The sequence below is a fragment of the Lonchura striata genome, chromosome 3, assembly GCF_050655825.1.
Source record: "Lonchura striata isolate lonStrDom1 chromosome 3, ASM5065582v1, whole genome shotgun sequence".
Lineage (NCBI taxonomy): Eukaryota > Metazoa > Chordata > Aves > Passeriformes > Estrildidae > Lonchura > Lonchura striata.
The window spans coordinates 25,170,755-25,187,722 of NC_140705.1; the positions used below are offsets into that span (position 1 = coordinate 25,170,755).

Consider the following 16,968-nt stretch of genomic DNA (forward strand, 5'->3'; position numbering starts at 1 on the left):
ATCTGCTTGTTAGGAGTTTTGTGCCCAGAGATGTTCCAAACACCAGGTGCCTGATGGCACAGCACAGCCCATATCAGCACCACTCAATTCCTTATTTCCTAATGGGTTTGCTGCATGCAGGCTGCCTCATGGGAATGGCCCTTGAAGCACCTGAACTTAAAAAAACATGCTAGAGAGTTACTTGTGAATAAAATGGGCCATATTCATATTAAAGAAGAATTTACCAGTTTTAGTGTCAAATATATTTGTTTTGAGCCTGGGAACACTAAGGCTCTCAGGCACATCTGGATCTATTGTTGTAGGTACCCTCTCATAATAATGATTTGTATAGTTACTTGAGGCATGCTGTTCTTGTTTGTTTAAGCTGTGAAAATATAGCAACATTTTTTCTGCATTTCCCAATCAACATTTCTGAATTTTAATTGTTATTTTTTATGCTATATATCTGCATTTTATCTATTATTCCTGTTTCTGGTATAGCCATAGCTCTGCTTCATGTTCTTCCATTGTATTGTCTGGACTCTGTATGGTTTCTGTCTTCAGATACTAAGTTGTCTTTCATCCATTTGTGGGCTAACAAACAAAATAAATACAGGTCTGTCATTGTTTTCAGCTCCCTGGACAAAAATGCTTATGTTGTACATTTATGCAGCCAAAAAAAGGGGTGGTGATTACAAGAGTTTCCCAAATGGACTGAGGGCTGAAAGAGCAACTTGCAAATAGCATTTTTTCTTATGTACAAGTTCTACTAAATCATTTCTGTATAGACTCTTAATATATCTTTGCGATCATTTTTGATATCATCATCTTAGGCTGAAAAGGCAGGGGCGAAACAGGAGATATCTACTGAGGAGTGCTTTTCTTTGTCAGACTGCAGGTGGAGAGGTTGGCATAAGCCATCTCTGCAGCCTGGTTACTTGAACATTGGTTTTCCATGACCTTACATGACGTACCATCAATGACTGCTTTCATTTTCTGTTCAAAATCCCTTTCTTTCAAAATCTTCCAGCTACTCTTATCATCTAGCAGATAAAGCAACATTTTTTTCCTTCCTCTTGCAGACCCATTATTTGTTGACCATTGGAATGTTAAACAATTTGTAGTCACTCTGATCAAATTGTTCTTCCATTTGTTTGCCTTTTTATGGTGCCATATGTATTTTTATGGTGCAAACTCCTCTGGTGTTTCCTCTCTTTTTGAGAGACTTCCTGCTTCTTTCCTTTCCCTTGCTCCAGTCTGGTACTGGTTTTCTCTGTACTCAGCTCATCTTTATTATTTACCTATTTTCTCAGCCTGTAACTACATGCTTATATTTTAAAAGTTGCTGTACTTTTGTCCCAGTTGTAGCCTCATTTTGCTTATCCTTGAGTTCATCCATGGGTTTTTCAGAACTCTATCATTTCTCTCAGCTGTTGATCCAGAATTTGGATCCTCTTTTTAATGAGTTCTGACATGGGATGTGTCAGGCAGTTATAGTGCATGTTGACTGTGCAACTCCTGTAGTACAGGTTTCTCTAAGAGAAGCATTTCTGTTACTTGTACTGTTTCAGAATTCTTCTGATTCTGCACATTAAACCATAACTGTGCTTCAAAAAACACATCCTTGTATCTAAAAGCACATGTTATCTAGAATATAAGATTTTCAGGATTTGAGGAAAAAAAAATTGTACAAAATATGCATCAGGCTAGCTCCTTTTTTTTGCCTTCTGTCTCAAAAACAAGAAAGCTGGGGGGATTTGGGTTATGTGTTTTTCTTAGCTTTCACATTGGTCAGAATAAGTTTTGTCTTTAAAGATAATTTTATATTTGCTTTTTGCCTTCTTGCGTTCTTAATTCATAGAGGCATTTCTGCCCATATTTGTTTGGTTTTTATGTTTGGTTTTTATTATTATTAATATTATTCCTCTTCACTGTATAGGAGGATACAGCAACTGGAAGCCTCCAGTGCATTGCAAAATTTACAATTATCTTAAGAGGATTGGATGTTTCTTTCTTCATCCACGTTGCAGTACCAGAAGAGAAGCAGCAGACTTTGCTCTCTGTGTTCATGTAAGTTAGGGCACACTTGCCTTCTTGTGTCCTGTACCCAGAGAAGGGTGGCAGATAGTATCTGCTATTGATGTTAAGTACTAATTGCAGATGACCTTTTTATATTCTCTCCATGAAACTTCTGTGTCCCCTATAAAGAATGATAAACCTGGGTTGAGTGGAGCCGGTGGTCAAGAAGTGACTCTTAAAAATTAGCCCGAATAGGACGATAGTCTGTTGTGGAGGGGAAGGGAGCTGGTTAGGGACTGAGGAGTAAAAAACCTGCACTTACAGTTTCTCTTTGAGAGTAATACGTAACTCCTTCATCTCTCTTCAAGTAGGCCAAATCTCGAGCTGTCTTTACAATGGAGTTGAATGGGTGCTGTTTTCACAGACCCTGTTGAGCTGACAAAGAGCAGTGCCTTTATTCAGTAGACTTTGGGCTTCAGCAGGGTAGGGGATGTGCAGGTGAGGAATGGGAATCTGGGATGCCACAGGGAATCATGTTCCTAATGTAGAATCATAGATTTTAAGGTTGGAAAATACCTAGATCATCAAATCTAGCCATCAGCCCAGCACCACCACCATCATTAAGCCATGTCCTCAAGTGCCATTTCCACATGATTTTTGAACAGCTCCAGGGATGGTGACTCCAGTGCTTCTCTGGGCAGCCTGTTCCAATGTTTAACAACCTTTTCAGTGAAAATCTGAACCTCCCCTTGCGCAGCTTGAGACCATATAGTGCTTTATCAGTTAAATAAATTACTACCTATCTAACTGTATAAGCACATTTTTGCAATAGTGGTTTTATGTTTCATCATGCTTTTTATGTTATGCTTAAAATGCTCTGCAGAGAAGACTTATTTTATGTAGAGACAGTTCCAAAATGCTGCTTTTTAGGAATTTGTTCCATACTCTGCCTGTACTTTTCTGGTAGGCATTATCAGTATCTATTGTACATAGAGAAGAAATGAGCATCAGACTTTTGAAACAGTGCCTTTCACAGTGGGGTAATGTGGCTTGGATCATAGAGGCAGGAATAAATTGCTGTAGAAAACTTTGCGATGAAAAGCTAGCTAAATGCGATGAGATAAAAACATGATTTCTGTTCAACACTTGTTGTTTGTTTTGTATAGGCTGGTCGTCTGGATGAGCACCTGCCCAAGCAAATTCCTTTCACTATTCTTTCTGGAGACAAAAGCTTCCTGGAACTGGAAAGCCAATTTAAAATGACCCAACGGTCAGCTCGCATCCTGAATCCTCACCAAATTGAAGGAGATATGATGTGTGCCTTGCTAAACAGCATTTCAGATACCACAAAAGGTAGAAAGTAAACACAATTTTTCCAGTAAACTGATAGTTCTTTCCAATGAAAAATAGAACACTTAACTGGTAACATAAACTGTTGCTTGGTGCTTCTTGTATTGTAATGGCATTTCAATGAATAATATGTCAGAAAATCACTATGCTTGGGTATGTTTTGAAAACAGACTTAATTAAGCATTTTTTTCAATATAAAAAGCTCTGTCATCCCTGTATTTTCTATTCTAGCAGGAGACAAAACTAATGTTTGAGTCTGAAAACTCCTTTCTGGTTCAAGAGAAGCTGTTTAAAGCACTCTTGTGTGAATAGTTATCAGTTTGTACTCAGATCTGTTTGGCTTGATTTATTCTGTGCCTGAAACAAATGTGACCCTGCTAAAGCATAATTATTTCTCAAAATACTTTTGTCTATTTTAACTTGGACCTCCTGGCTACTTGCTATCATTTGATAATTGTCTTCACTGGCACAACTCACACACCCATTTGGAGAAAAAAATCTCAGTGAAGTTTTTAAGTTCTCTAGAGTGCCAGATTCTAATGGGGTGCTAAAATGATCACATTGGTTTTATATAGGAGAATTGAAGAGGATTAAGCCAGCTCATTTTCATGCAAAGGGTACCAGAGCTGAGATGAGTTTTAATACTTAACAGCATTTAAAAGTATTTTGCTTTTTCCTGGAAGACTTGACATTTCTCTGTAGACATTTTTGCTTTTTCTGGCTTCTTGTTATGGTTCTGGAGGGTTGTAAATTCATAGAATATTGGAGAAAGTTGTTTCTGAATTAGCCCTAAACTGTTTTATGAAAATTTACACTGCTAGTCTTGATACAGGTTTATGAGAACTATAACATGGTACTGCTGTTCCACAAAGAAGATTAAAGTGGAGTGCTGTCTCTGAGTGATGAATTGTCATTGACTCATAAAAGGGAAAAAAATAGGATAACTAAATAGCTTTCTGGAAAAAAATAATTATATGCGGTGAACTGGAATTTATTTAAGTGCTTTTGATACAGAAAATGTGCTTACAGAGTTTTCTGGCCACCCCAGGCATTAGAAGTTTCTTCATTTAACACTTCTTTCAATGTCCTTTACTACATTAATATTTACTATTACAGTAATTGGCCCTACCTGGAGGCTGCAAACCTTTACTCGCTGGCTAGCTGCTCATTGTGCATTCCACTTAAGTTGCACATGTGGTCATTATTTAAAAAAAATCCTTTAACAGGAAACTGATGGAATGGCACATTATTCTTGGGCTGTTAGCATTCCTTAGCAAACTTGTGGAACAGAATTGTCCCCTTTTTTAGTCAGTGTCAGCAAGGGGGGCCCTTTTTAGCCAGAGCTGCCTTTGTGTATCTGTCATATATTAAAACAGAATATTAGAGAATTCACTGTGGGTAATAGGTCTGTATTTGCTGCATTTTGGGATGATGTTGTTACCAAGAGTTTATAAAGTTTTCCTTTAAAAAGATAAAACCACCACATAATACACACATATTGTGTGACTTAGCAGCATCAGCCATCATTTGCAAATCTTAATGTGGCAAAACCAGTATTGGAGGGTTGAGGTGGAAATTCATGCAGTGTATCATAGGCTGGTATAACTTGTTGACCTGTTACAGAAACGCAGCTGAGTATAAGGAAATGCAAACAAGAATTGCTTGCTTTGTGACTTTCTCAAGCCTATGGCTATTATTCTGGAGAGAGAAGTAAGTGAGAAACCGGACAGGGAATCATGTTGAAAAATATCAGACCGTTGTTGGTATTGGATGAGCTGCAAAATTAAAAAGCTCTTTCCCTAAATCGCCTTGACAGCTATCATTAACTTCTGAGCACCTGGATTGTGTTTGGATGTGGCAATCTGACAGGTGCATCTTGTGAACTGTTTTACCAGCACAACTGCTATGGGAGCTGTTTTACTGTGTTTATTTTAAAGTAATAAAAATAAAATTTTCTGCATATGTTGCAATACAATACCAATTGTATGTTACTATAGGAAACCCTTGGCTGGAGAAGATGCTTGAACTTTCTTTGAGGTATGAAAAGAGTAGGCATTCTTACTTGTTCACTGCTGCTGCTAAGCCTGAGTTCATAAATGAAGAAGGTTTTGTTTTTATGCCGAAGTCATAACATATGACAAGAGCTTCATGTATATTAACTGAGTGGTTTGGGAAGGGCAGAAAAGAGTTTTCAATGTCTTCCTTTATAAAAAAAAAATTGTAGTGTGCAGAAAGCTATTATTCCATTGTCTATGTCTTGATGATATCCTGTGTGTTGAAAGTACACTTATAATAAGTGCTGGACAATGTTGAGGGCAAAGTTGATAGTAAGTTCTGGTCATCATATCCACCTGGACACTGACAGGAATGGCTTAGCTTTTTGGTTGACAAGTTATTTTTGTGTAAGTGGATGTCTTTAGCTTAACTGTATTTCTTCCAATTATGTTCAAATGAGATCCTTCAGTGACTGAGCTCTTATGTAAAACAGACTCATTTAAATAATAAGAACAAATTTTTGAAAGTATTTCTTGTCCTTTCTTTTGAAGAGCCAGTCTGTCTCATGAGCCTGTCAGAGTCAGTGGTATACTGCATGTAGTGTTGTCTGCCAAACAGCCACCATACCTCTTTCACTGACCATAAAGTACATTTCACTGGGCACAAATGGAGTTGCCAACCTACATCTACCTGCTACTCTTGGCTGAAGTGTTTAAGTACTACCAAATGCAGCTTCTGTGAGAGTTTTTACATTTGGAAGAACAGGATTCTGGTTCATTTTAATGAATGCTCCCAAGCTTCCTAGCTCCAACTATGCCCAAAACCTTTAGTTTTACCTACAGCCAAAAAATAATTTAAGAGGACAGAAAAATAAGTCTATAGAAAAAACATTGAGAATAGCTGCTTTACTTCTCCATGATGAAGAATTTTATGGGTAAACATCTGTGTGTAGTCCAGTTTGAGGTCCAGTGTTAATCCTACATCTGCCCTGTCTCTGTTTTTCCAAACCTTTAGTTAACACAGATTGCAAATCACAGCCTCCAGCCTCCACTTTCCTGAATGTGAAGGGCACGAGCATCTGCAGAGTGATGCACCATGAATGAATTATAGTTTCTCTAGTAATATATTCCTTTATTGTAGCAGCCACAGCTTATTGCAGTAGAGAGTGCTAAGAAAGGCACCCTTCAGTTGTAACCTTGTGTTTGCTGCAGCAGGAAGTTACTACTGGGTTTGGTATGTCAGTGGCATCTCTTGTATGTGTATGCCTTAGGGAGAAGGCGATGTACTGAGACCTAAGATAATGAGTCTGAACAATAATTGTAAGCAAGTGGATGAACTGGGAAGACTTCACCACTGAGATTGTACAAAAAAAATTCTTGAGGTTTAGCTTAAATCTGGCTTTGAATTTGAGAGAGGAGTCTAAGGTAAAGGTTAGACGAAAGCCTGAGTGACTATCATTATATTGGCCTCAGTTTCCAAGAAATGCATTTGGAGGAGAGTGGCAGCTTGAGAGCTTTTATTTTTATTTGTCCTAAATTTGAATGAGCAACTGTAGTCAGAGATACATAGAGCAAAGCTTGCTTTGCATGGAGGAAGAGAGGTGGTAACCCTCAGCAGGGAGTAGCTGTACAGATTATATTAATATGAAGAGAGATTAGAGCAGTAAGTATTGGGAAGAGTATGTGAGAAGGATCTTCCAGGGGCATGTGAAAAAAAAGAATGAAAGAAAATATTCTAGAAGCTAAGGAAAGTATTTTAAAAGGCAGCATGGCTACACATACCTTTAAAAGGCATACATGGTTAACAGAGGTAAGGGTGGCGTACTGATCTAAAGATTTTGGCTAAGAAATTCCTGGGATCCTGACTGAGTTAACAAATGGTATTGATAAGGTAGCTCCAGACAGCAGCTGTAAAAGGAGAAGGGTCAGTGGTTGGAGAGATAGTGTGATGTGAATGCCACTGTACATTGGAATGGGAAAGGGGCATATGAGATTGGGAGTTACTGAAAAGATGAAGAGAAGGAGTGTTTTAGGTGGGAAGTGGAGGAATGTTTTAGGAGGGTGGTGAAGGTGAGACTGTATAGTAGACAAGAGCTGTGTTGTGTGGTAAGGGAACAAGAGGAAGGCTGGGAAGGGTAATTGAGTCTCTGGTGGCAAACCTGATGGAAATGATGAAAGGGTTGGTGGTGACTGGGGAGGTTGCAAAAGAAGATTATTAGGGGGATATAGAAGAAGATGTAGTGGGGGGATATTACCCTGAGCTGTGTGGGCAGCTAATCCAAATTCAAGCTGTGGTGCTTTGGTGGCAGGACAGTGGGTGGCGCTTACATTCTGTGAAAGTTACTGGTCTCTCCCCAGAACACGTTTCTGAGTGACACGAAATGTCAAAAAAATCACTCTGAGTTCTATATTCATCCAGAGTTTGCATTCCTCATTCTTCCAGCAGGAATATATCAGTATGTGAGGACAATAGTGAGCAGTAGGATTTCTTTTGAAAGAACAGGTACAATCAGAAGTTCTTACCTGATGTGTATTTGACAAAATGTACTATAGAATAGTACAAGAGATCTTAAGATCTCTTGCCTCTGAAACTGGGCAGCTGCTTTTCTTCTGACACCAAAGGAGTTGAGAGCTATAGCATGTGCTGAGCATTTTAACAAGAGGGACAGGACATGCCTGGTTTCTCATATTAAATATTCTTCATTAAAAGATGCCAGCAGTATCAGGAGCATATGCTGAAGGAGTGTGGGCTGGATGAGAAAACTGAGGTGGAGTGAAAACTGGCTGAACAGCCTGACCTGGAACGTGGAGATCAGTGGCATGGGGGTCAGGAGTCAGCTGTGTCCTAGTACAGGGGCTGATCCTTTTTTAACGTCTGTTAATGACCTAGATGATGGGGCAGAGTATACCTACAGCAAGTGTGTTGATGAGACAAAACTAGGAGTGGCAGTTCATACACCACAGGAGGTGGAGGAGCCTTGGCAGAGGAGAAGTGGGCTGACAGTGAATCTCATGAAGTTCAGCAAAGGGTAGTGCAGAGTTCTGCATCTGGGGAGAAACAGCATCAGTATATGCTGACCAGGAATCAACCAGCTGGGAAATGGCTTTGTAGGGAAGAACCTGGTGGTCCTGGTGGACACCAAGTTGACTATGAGCTAATGTGTGCTCTGGTGGCTAAGAGGTCCAGCAGTACCCTGGGCTGCATTAGGAATATTGTTCCCAGGAGGTTGAGGAAGGTGATCCTTTCACTTTATTCAGTAAGGTCTTATCTAATAAGTTTAGAGCATCCCTCTACATTGTTTTTCCAGTAGGACTCAAAAACTATCTGGACAGAATCCTGGGTAGTAGATTATTCTGATTGAGCTAGGAGGGAGAACAATATGACTTCCAGAGGTCACTTCCAATCTCCACCATTCTATGGCATTGCCTAGGCCAGTCTGATGTCCTTTTATGATGGAGCAATTGCAATGCTTGACAAAGGGAGGCTGTGATGTCATCTGCCTGGACTTCTGTAAGGTCTTGACACCATCCTACATCCTTATCTCAAAATTGGAGAGCTGTAGATTTGATGGGTGGACTTAACTGGTGGATAAGGAATTGGCTGGATGGACATAGCCAGAGAGCTGTGGTCAGTGGCTCCATGTCAAAGTGGAGGCTGGTGACAGATGGTGACCCCCAGGGCTCTGTCTTGAGACCAGTGCTCTTCAGTCTTTTTAGTAGTGACACAGATAGTGGAATTGAGGGCACCCTCTGCAAGTTTGTAGATGACATGAAGCTGAGCAGTGCAGTCAGCACACCTGAAGAATGGGATGTCATCCAGGAAGACTTTGACAAACTTGAGGAGTGGGCCCATGAGAACCTCATGGAGTTCAACAAGGCCAAGTGCAAGGTGCTGCACCTGGGTGGGGATAATTCCAGACATGAGTACAGCCAGGGAGAAGAGCTGCATGCGAACAGACCAGTGGGGAAAGACTTTGGGGTCTCATGGATGAAAAGCTGGGCAGGAGCCAACAGTGTGCAGTCACAGCCCAGAAGGCCAACAGCATCCTGGGCTGCATCAAAAGAGGAGTGGCCAGCAGGTCATGGGAGGGGATTCTGCCCCTCTCCTCTGCCCTCATGAGACCCCACAAGGAGTGCCATGTCCAGTTCTGGGGTCCTCAGTACAAGAAGGACATTGATCTGTTTGAATGGGTCCAGAGGAGGCCACAAAGATGATTGGAGAGCTGGAAAGAAAGGCTGAGAGTGTTGTAGTTGTTCAGTTGGAGAAAAGGCTCTGAGGAGACCACATTGTGACCTTCCGGTATTTAAAGGGGCCTTATAATAAAGAAGGACTTTTTACATGGGCAGATAGTGACAAGACAAGGAGAAATGATTTAGTGCTAAAAGATTTGCATTAGATGGCAGGAAGAAATTATTTACTCTGAGGGTAGTGAGGCATTTGACCAGTTGGCCAGAAAAGCTGTGGATGCCCCATCCCTGGAAATGTTTTTAAGTCATGTGTACTAAACCAAGAATTGAGTGAGGGAGTGATTACTTCAACTGTTCCACCTCTAACAGGTATAAAACTTTTTAGAGCGGTCTGACGTGTCTTCCAGGCTGGAAGATTAAAAGCATAGTTAATAAGGGAGAAGCCACTTGCAAAAAGTCTTTCCTTTGCACTTTTTCCTCCCTTTCATTAGTAATTGTAGTGATTGCTTTGGGGGATGAGGGGGTGTGGATTTTTCTTTCCTTTGCTTTGGAAAATGATGTAAAAATTAGAATCTCTTCTGCTCAGAAATAGTGGTAACTCCAAAAAGAATTCACAGTCAGTCTGCCAAGTGAGTGGAGAAATACCATTTTAACTATCTATTTCTGGCATATTTTTGGACTGCTGATCACCGTTTAACACCAGCTGTTGGAATTTTTATTCCTAGAATTGGGAAAGTCAGCAAGGTCTGCTCAAACAGGTTGTGTGTCAGAGGTTTGAAAACAAATTTTGGAAGCATACCTGACAATTTGAATAGCTAAGCTGAGTAATTCAAAATGGCAGAAGTCACACAGTCAGTAAGTTAGATGGCCATATCAGAAAGTTCTTTGCTGGTTAATGTAATCAGTAATACATTGATGTATTAATAAATGTGATGACTTTAAGGGACTGCTTCTGCTGGTGTGACTGCAGGAGACCTTTTTGACTGCTAATACTGTAAGACCTCCTTACAGAGACCATCTCCCAAAATAGCAATAGCCTGTAGCAGAGCATGAATGCATAATGTGACTCATTGGCTTGGCTTTTAACCTGTACTTTTCTGTGCCTCTGTTTAATGGGGGGAAAACCAACCAACAAAAAACTAAACCACCCAACCAAACAAACCCCACACTACTTCAGGTGCATTAAACACTTCAAAATAAAGTCATCCTTCTGGAGCTGGAAACCAGCCTGTGAAGAGTGTTATTAAGAAAGGGAAAAGTTGTGGAGTTTCGGCTGGGTTGAGTTGTGATAAATTATAAGTCTATCAGCCTTCTGCTTACATGAGACTTGAACAGCAGCATCTGCTGAATTGCACTGCTCAATTGAGTTTTAGTATTCCCTTCTTCAAATGCAGTATTTGGACAATAAAACACAGCTGTAGTCACATGTAGGCAGAGACATGCTAAAGCACTCCTTCCCATAATTAAATCCTTGATACATTTTATAGAAAGTAAGTAATTGATGATAGAAAGTGAGTAATTTTTAATAACTGAATATTAAAAAAAAACACAAATGCAGCAGACACTGTAGCTTCTGCACCTATTAATTCTTGTAACTGCTTTAACATAATAAAAAATTGAAGCAATCTGCCTCTAAATTGTAGAGAGAAGGGGAAGGAGGTAGCTGAAAAATAAATGTCTCTTGAGTTGCTGTCTTAAACTACCACTGTAATGTACTTTTATCTTGATTTTTTTAGATCATAACAAGTGCACTCTTTGAATCAGTTGTTACAGTAAGAGAAATGCAAGAGAGTCTGTTAATACCTTTATTAGAAGCAATGTGTAATTTATTTCATTTGTGCATTTAAGGGTCAGATAGTGAAGAGGATGAAGATATGAAAGAAACAGTGAAGCAGAGCTTAGAAGAAACAAAGAAACAGGAAGGTCTGTCATTTTTTTCTTTTCTGTGTTCAATAGCAGTATTAATTATGGAAGATAGAGAAACTAAACTTGCAATCAGTTTTACAGTAAGTGACCTGTTAGGAATACTCTCTAAACTATGCTGGGCAGTCTTGAGTAGTGAAGAATGCTATGATGAGTTATAAAAAAAAAAATTCCTAATCTGAAAAGTATGCCAGCAAACTAAAAATCTATTTCATTGGACACCACAGGGAGCCAATCAGGACTTGACTGAGTTCACTTTGTACCAGTTTAATATGACTGTGTTCTCCCAGAGCAGAGCTATTGACTAAATAGTTGAACTCCTGAATAAATAATTCAAGTTTAGATATAATTTCACAATAAAGCGTTCTGTTCTCCAGTAAGAGCTGTAGAGTTATGGTCAAGGTTGAACCAGGATCACATCTGTCCATTCACGTCATATCTTACATTATTTGAAATGGTTTTCATCCTTTTGCTGTTGAGTTTTCTGGTGGTGTTCAATGTAGTCATACATTTTTGGTGACAGACCACAGTGTACTTTGAAAATAATTTATTGTTGAAAGACTTGATTCTGCCCTTCCACTAAATGGAAATAAACTAAAAAAAACCACAAAAAAGTTGTACAAGCTCAGTGATAAAACTGACTACTGAATCTTATGTTCCCAGAATTTATTCAGTTGTAAGTTTACTAGCTGTTACTAAACACTGTTGTTAAATGTCCAGCATTCATCTCCAGCACTGAAAGTTTGGTGCATTCAGGCCCCCCTAATACTGAGATAGCAGTGCCCTTTGGTGCATGCAGGAGGTCCCACTTGTGATGCTGCAGTGCAGAGGCATCTGTGAAGTGCAGAGGCACTTAATGAAGCAGCCTGGCTTCAGATGAGTCACAGCTTGGACCTTATTTTGTATTTTTGCACAGGCTTAGTGGCTAAATAGCATATTTTAATGCAAGCAGTTGTCTGCAAATGGTTTTCTGTCTTTTTTTTGGTTTCGTTTGTTTCTGTGAGCATGTAGTATTTTTCTTTAAGCAGCTCTCTTTTATCAGTAGTTCTGGATATTACAGATGCATGAGAGAGCAGTCAGTGATTTGATCTCTGTTCCAAATCTCATCCTCGCATACAACAGCTCAACAATTATTAAAGTTTTAAAATTCTATTTCCTTTTTCATAAGAATAGACAAGATTTTTCTTTTTAATAGGATATGCTTGTGTCCTCCTAAAGCAGAAGATTAATAATTCATGAATGACAGTGTGTCTGAAAGCTGCTTTAATTTTTCCAGCTGTTATTGATATTAATATTTGCTGTATATACAAACCTTGTCAAATTTATGGCATTTGATCACTAGCACCAAACAATTAGTGCCCAAAACAACCTCAATGTAATGCAAAAGCAGAGTTTCTTTTTTGAGTATTATGAAAGCTGTTTGAGATTGTTAAGAAGTCAGATGGGTGCAGTGCAATTTTCCTCCCCACCATGAAAACTGTTACAGCCCTGATCTAGACTATTCTTACTGCTGAGAATTACTTTTTATCTTCTTCTCTGGACTGCCTAGTAAGAGTGACAACACTGGTGCCAAGTCAGAATGTAGGTATGGGCATATCTCTGGGTAAGGAACTGGAATGAAAATACTGAAACCTCTCTGCTTGTCATGCGTCTGTGGTTTTTTGTTTTAATGTGATTTATTTTTTTTTGTGCATACATATGGGATTTTATCTTGCTATTAGTTTGACCAGTAAATACATAGTTGCAATTATGGTCTTAAACTAATCATTGGGCTGCTCCTGATTAATACAGTGAAAAGTTGTAAAGGTGCTTTCCACATTTTATAGTGTTGAAAAGATAGCATAAAACAAGGAGAGAAAATATTATCTGTTTCTTGGGTTTTTTTTGTAGTCTACTGACTTTGTCCACAGAAGTAAGTTCATGCTTTATGTAGTAATATTAAGGTCGTTGTGTTTATGGCTAGTTATCAATAGCAGTTTGACATTACAATCTTTTTTTATTTATGCAGAACTGCAAGATGTAGAACTGCAAGAAGCTATCAAAAGGAGCCTTGAGGAAATGTAAATGAAGATACTTCAGTACACTAACACCATGCCGTCAGAACTGCTCACAAAAATGGAAGCTTGTTCCATCTATTTACAAGGGTTCAGAAATGCCACTTTTGAAATGTCTGTAATTGTTAGATTAATCATCTGATGTCCTCTGTCATACTGGAGTTTATTCATATTCATTGCAATGTGTTATGTTTGATAAAAATAAAATTTTAAGCCTTTTCATATTTGTTTCTAAGAGATGATGACTAAGTCTCTCCAATTTAGCTATTTGAAATTGTTGCCTAATTAGTAGGCTGGTCTTACTAGGTGTTTTGGGGTTCCTGGTTGTTCAGGTTTCTTTTCTTAAATTGGTTCTTGTATTTAATTTTTCTGTCACAAAATGTCATTGTCTTTATTTACTTTTTGATATGGTCTTTGCAACAGATAAAAATAGTAAACTCCAGTTGTCTCAGATTTTCCTGGCTAATCTTGTTATAAAGAGAAGCTTAGATCCCAGGGTTGTTGAACATATGGCCTAACTCTTGCCTGTGGCCAGTTTTACTTCATAGGCCATAATTTTGTCTCTGTCCTGTTTGTTATAAATGTCCGAATCAGAACCACAGGCTGCACAGTTAGTTTACCAGCTTTGTTTTTATAAATGTGTTTGTTTTTTCAATACTGGTAGAGTATTTGGATTTGATGGCTTAAAGTTTGATGACTTCATTGCCTCTCCCTTACCTGAAGCAGAAACTTTTAAAGGGAAGAGAATCTAAATAAAATTCCTAGTTTCTGTTTGGAATACATGTGAGAAGATTTAAACTGTAATATTTCTGTATATTATGGTCTTTGCTCTCTTCTGTTCATGAAGAGGTGGCATTGGATAAATGAATGTAAATGTGCTAATTATTTTTGTACTGTCCTTACTTTAAGTGAAATTATTTGTGTTTAAAATTATCTGTCATCTTTCTCAGTTTTGTTTAAAAATACCTATGCAAACTGTCCAGCTTTACCAGCCTTTTATCCTTCAGTTAATGATTGCTGTCAATCAGTAAGAAATCTCAGTGTAATAAAATGCCAGCCTAATTCTTTATGATTCACTCACCCTGCGAGTTTGCTTCTACCTGCTGTATCCTTAAATATTCATTATGCAAGTAGATACTTTTTGTGGAGAATATGGTGTAGGGAGGGCTGGCTTTTTCTCACTATTCCAAAGAATCAGCATAACTACAGCTGTTTGTCATCATGGTTAGAAAAGCTGGGAGACTGACACTGGTGTATTTCTAATGATTACTCTGATATAATTGCTATCTCCAAGCAAGTAGAATAAAGGAAGACTCTACTGAGCTATCTAATGCTCATTAGCAATCATACAGCTTGAAAAAACTGTTTAAATGCCAGAAAATTGTTTGAGCACTTACAGTGCATTTGTGTGTGACTCCCAAGTGTTACAGGGTGAACACAACCTCTTAGCGGTTTTCCCTTGTGCCTGTTGCTTGTTTTCCTACTGCCAGTCTTGGATTAATTGTACTTCTGATAAAATTCAGGTGTGTGGTTCACACTGCTCCTGAGAGAGCCCGATTTTGAGTTGTCTTTAGCTACATAATTTACTGCTGTATTTAGCTTAAATCAGTTGCAGAATTTTCCCACCTTTTTCCCAAGTGCTTCTGTTACAGAGTGGAATGAAACAGAAAACAATTTTCATCCTCAAAAGCATCTCCATCTAACTTACAGAAGCTTTTGATCCTGAAGTTTCAGATTCCTTTCACATGAAAATATGTTTCTGAGAAAGTCTGAGAAAGTTCTTTGGCTCCACAGTGTTTAAAACCTGGATAGATCTCCAGAGTCTGCTGTGTTAGAATTTGATTATGTGCTTTATTTTTCATAATATTTTATTCTGATAGGCCATGACTTAATTGGTTGCATTAAAAAAAAGTCCTGTGTGCACACATATTCTGTGTACTCGAAGCTCCATGTATTAAACACATTGTATTGGCCTTGTCATCTGCTTACCAAAACAAGTGGCAAATCCCCAACCATTGCTGCATTGGCTTTTATAAAACAACTAAACAGAGTTCTAGTTTCTCTATTATTTTTATAACAGTAGTCTTCAGAATTAGCAATGTCTTGAAACTTGGCCTCATTTTGAAGAAAATTTTGGTCTCTTTGATGTTCTCCCTTAACTCAGATTTTTCTTTGTGAAATTTTCTGCCATCATAGGCTTGTCATACTTCTGTTTCCAGAAGAACTGAGAAAATTGGATTCTTAAAACACTGCATGTACAGGCATGTGACTTGTTACTCACCAGCATCTTGTGGCTGAACACCTTCAACTGAAAAAGTTGTCTTGTAAATGTGTTTCAGAATTCAGTGGTTTGGTCTGGTGAGTCTTGTTTAACTGGCTGAAATTTCTGAGCTTTGTCCTTCATGTGCTGAGAAATCTGCCTGTGTTTACAAGCACAACCTGTCTGTTAAAAGGGACTTGCCCAGTACATTTGTACTAGAAATTATTTCTCCTGCCCTTTTCAAGAACGTTTGCTTTTGTGGTGATGTTTGAGTTCATCCTTTGTTAGCCTGAAATAATTCAGTAGTGCTTCTTTGTATTTATCTTTAATGAGGAAAAAAGTCTAATCTCTACATGACTACCCCCAGCTGTTCATACCAGTGCTCTAATTTCTGTGTGGCACATGTGTTAAGTTTTACAGAAATGAAATTGTGACAACTTGAGATTGGTGTAAAGCTCTTAATTGTTTGGTGCTCTGTGTGCCACATTCTTATGAAACAAAATCCCTTTTTGGTCATATTCAGATACAAGGTGAGACACCAAATAAGCCAGTGTAACTGTTACTAAAGTCACTGGAGCACTGAAGTGTTGTATCTGCCTGGTTACTTCTGTTACTTAATAATATTAAAAAGAGAGATTAGCAGACTCTTAAGATACTTACCTTGAATGTATGTTTTGGGTGTTGGGTTAATTTTCTTGGCTCTTCAAGGAATACAGAAATGACCACCACTGCTCCTGTAGTGGTCATGGAATGCAAACCTTTATGAAATCTTTACCAAATATAGTGAAGTTTATAGAGGTATGAAGTTGCGCCATCATCTTTCTTAAAAGGAAAGTGTTCTATCATCTGCTTGCAGTGTCCTGGCTATGTTTACAGAGACTGCTGTAAATTGGAAAGAGGTGAGGAGGATGAATGATTAATTGTTTCAAAATTAATTCTGAAAAATTGACTTACATTAGCACGAATATACTTTCTGGCAATTCTTTCCAGCTAAGCAGCTTTAGAAAAGTCTGCATCTGCATTTTTCTTTGGTACTTCTAAACCCCTTGAAGTTTCCTGTAGAAATTCTTAGTTCAAGGGGTTTGGTGCTCAGTAGTAACAATCTGGGTCAAATAATATGGCCTGAGATAATTCTAAAAGTGGATGTAAACAAGTCAGAAAATTTATGGCAGATGGCAAGAACATGCCAAGTGTGTACTTG

At 38.5% G+C, this 16,968-nt stretch overlaps 1 protein-coding gene across 5 annotated transcripts in view; it reads left to right on the forward strand.

Annotated features, from left to right (window-relative positions):
* Positions 1-16,411, forward strand: part of ZNF451 (zinc finger protein 451) — a 36,230-nt gene extending 19,819 nt beyond the window's left edge. For 3 of the 5 annotated variants that reach the window (XM_031504424.3, XM_021551281.4, XM_085574707.1), the window contains exons 12-15: positions 1,919-2,049; positions 3,165-3,351; positions 11,379-11,453; positions 13,462-16,411. In XM_031504424.3, the coding sequence (XP_031360284.1) occupies positions 1,919-2,049; positions 3,165-3,351; positions 11,379-11,453; positions 13,462-13,517 (449 nt within the window). In that variant the 3' untranslated portion in view covers positions 13,518-16,411. The remainder of the gene's footprint in view (positions 1-1,918; positions 2,050-3,164; positions 3,352-11,378; positions 11,454-13,461) is intronic. The other 2 variants (XM_085574708.1, XM_085574709.1) reach the window with 1 other exon arrangement.
* Positions 16,412-16,968: the final 557 nt, after the last annotated feature.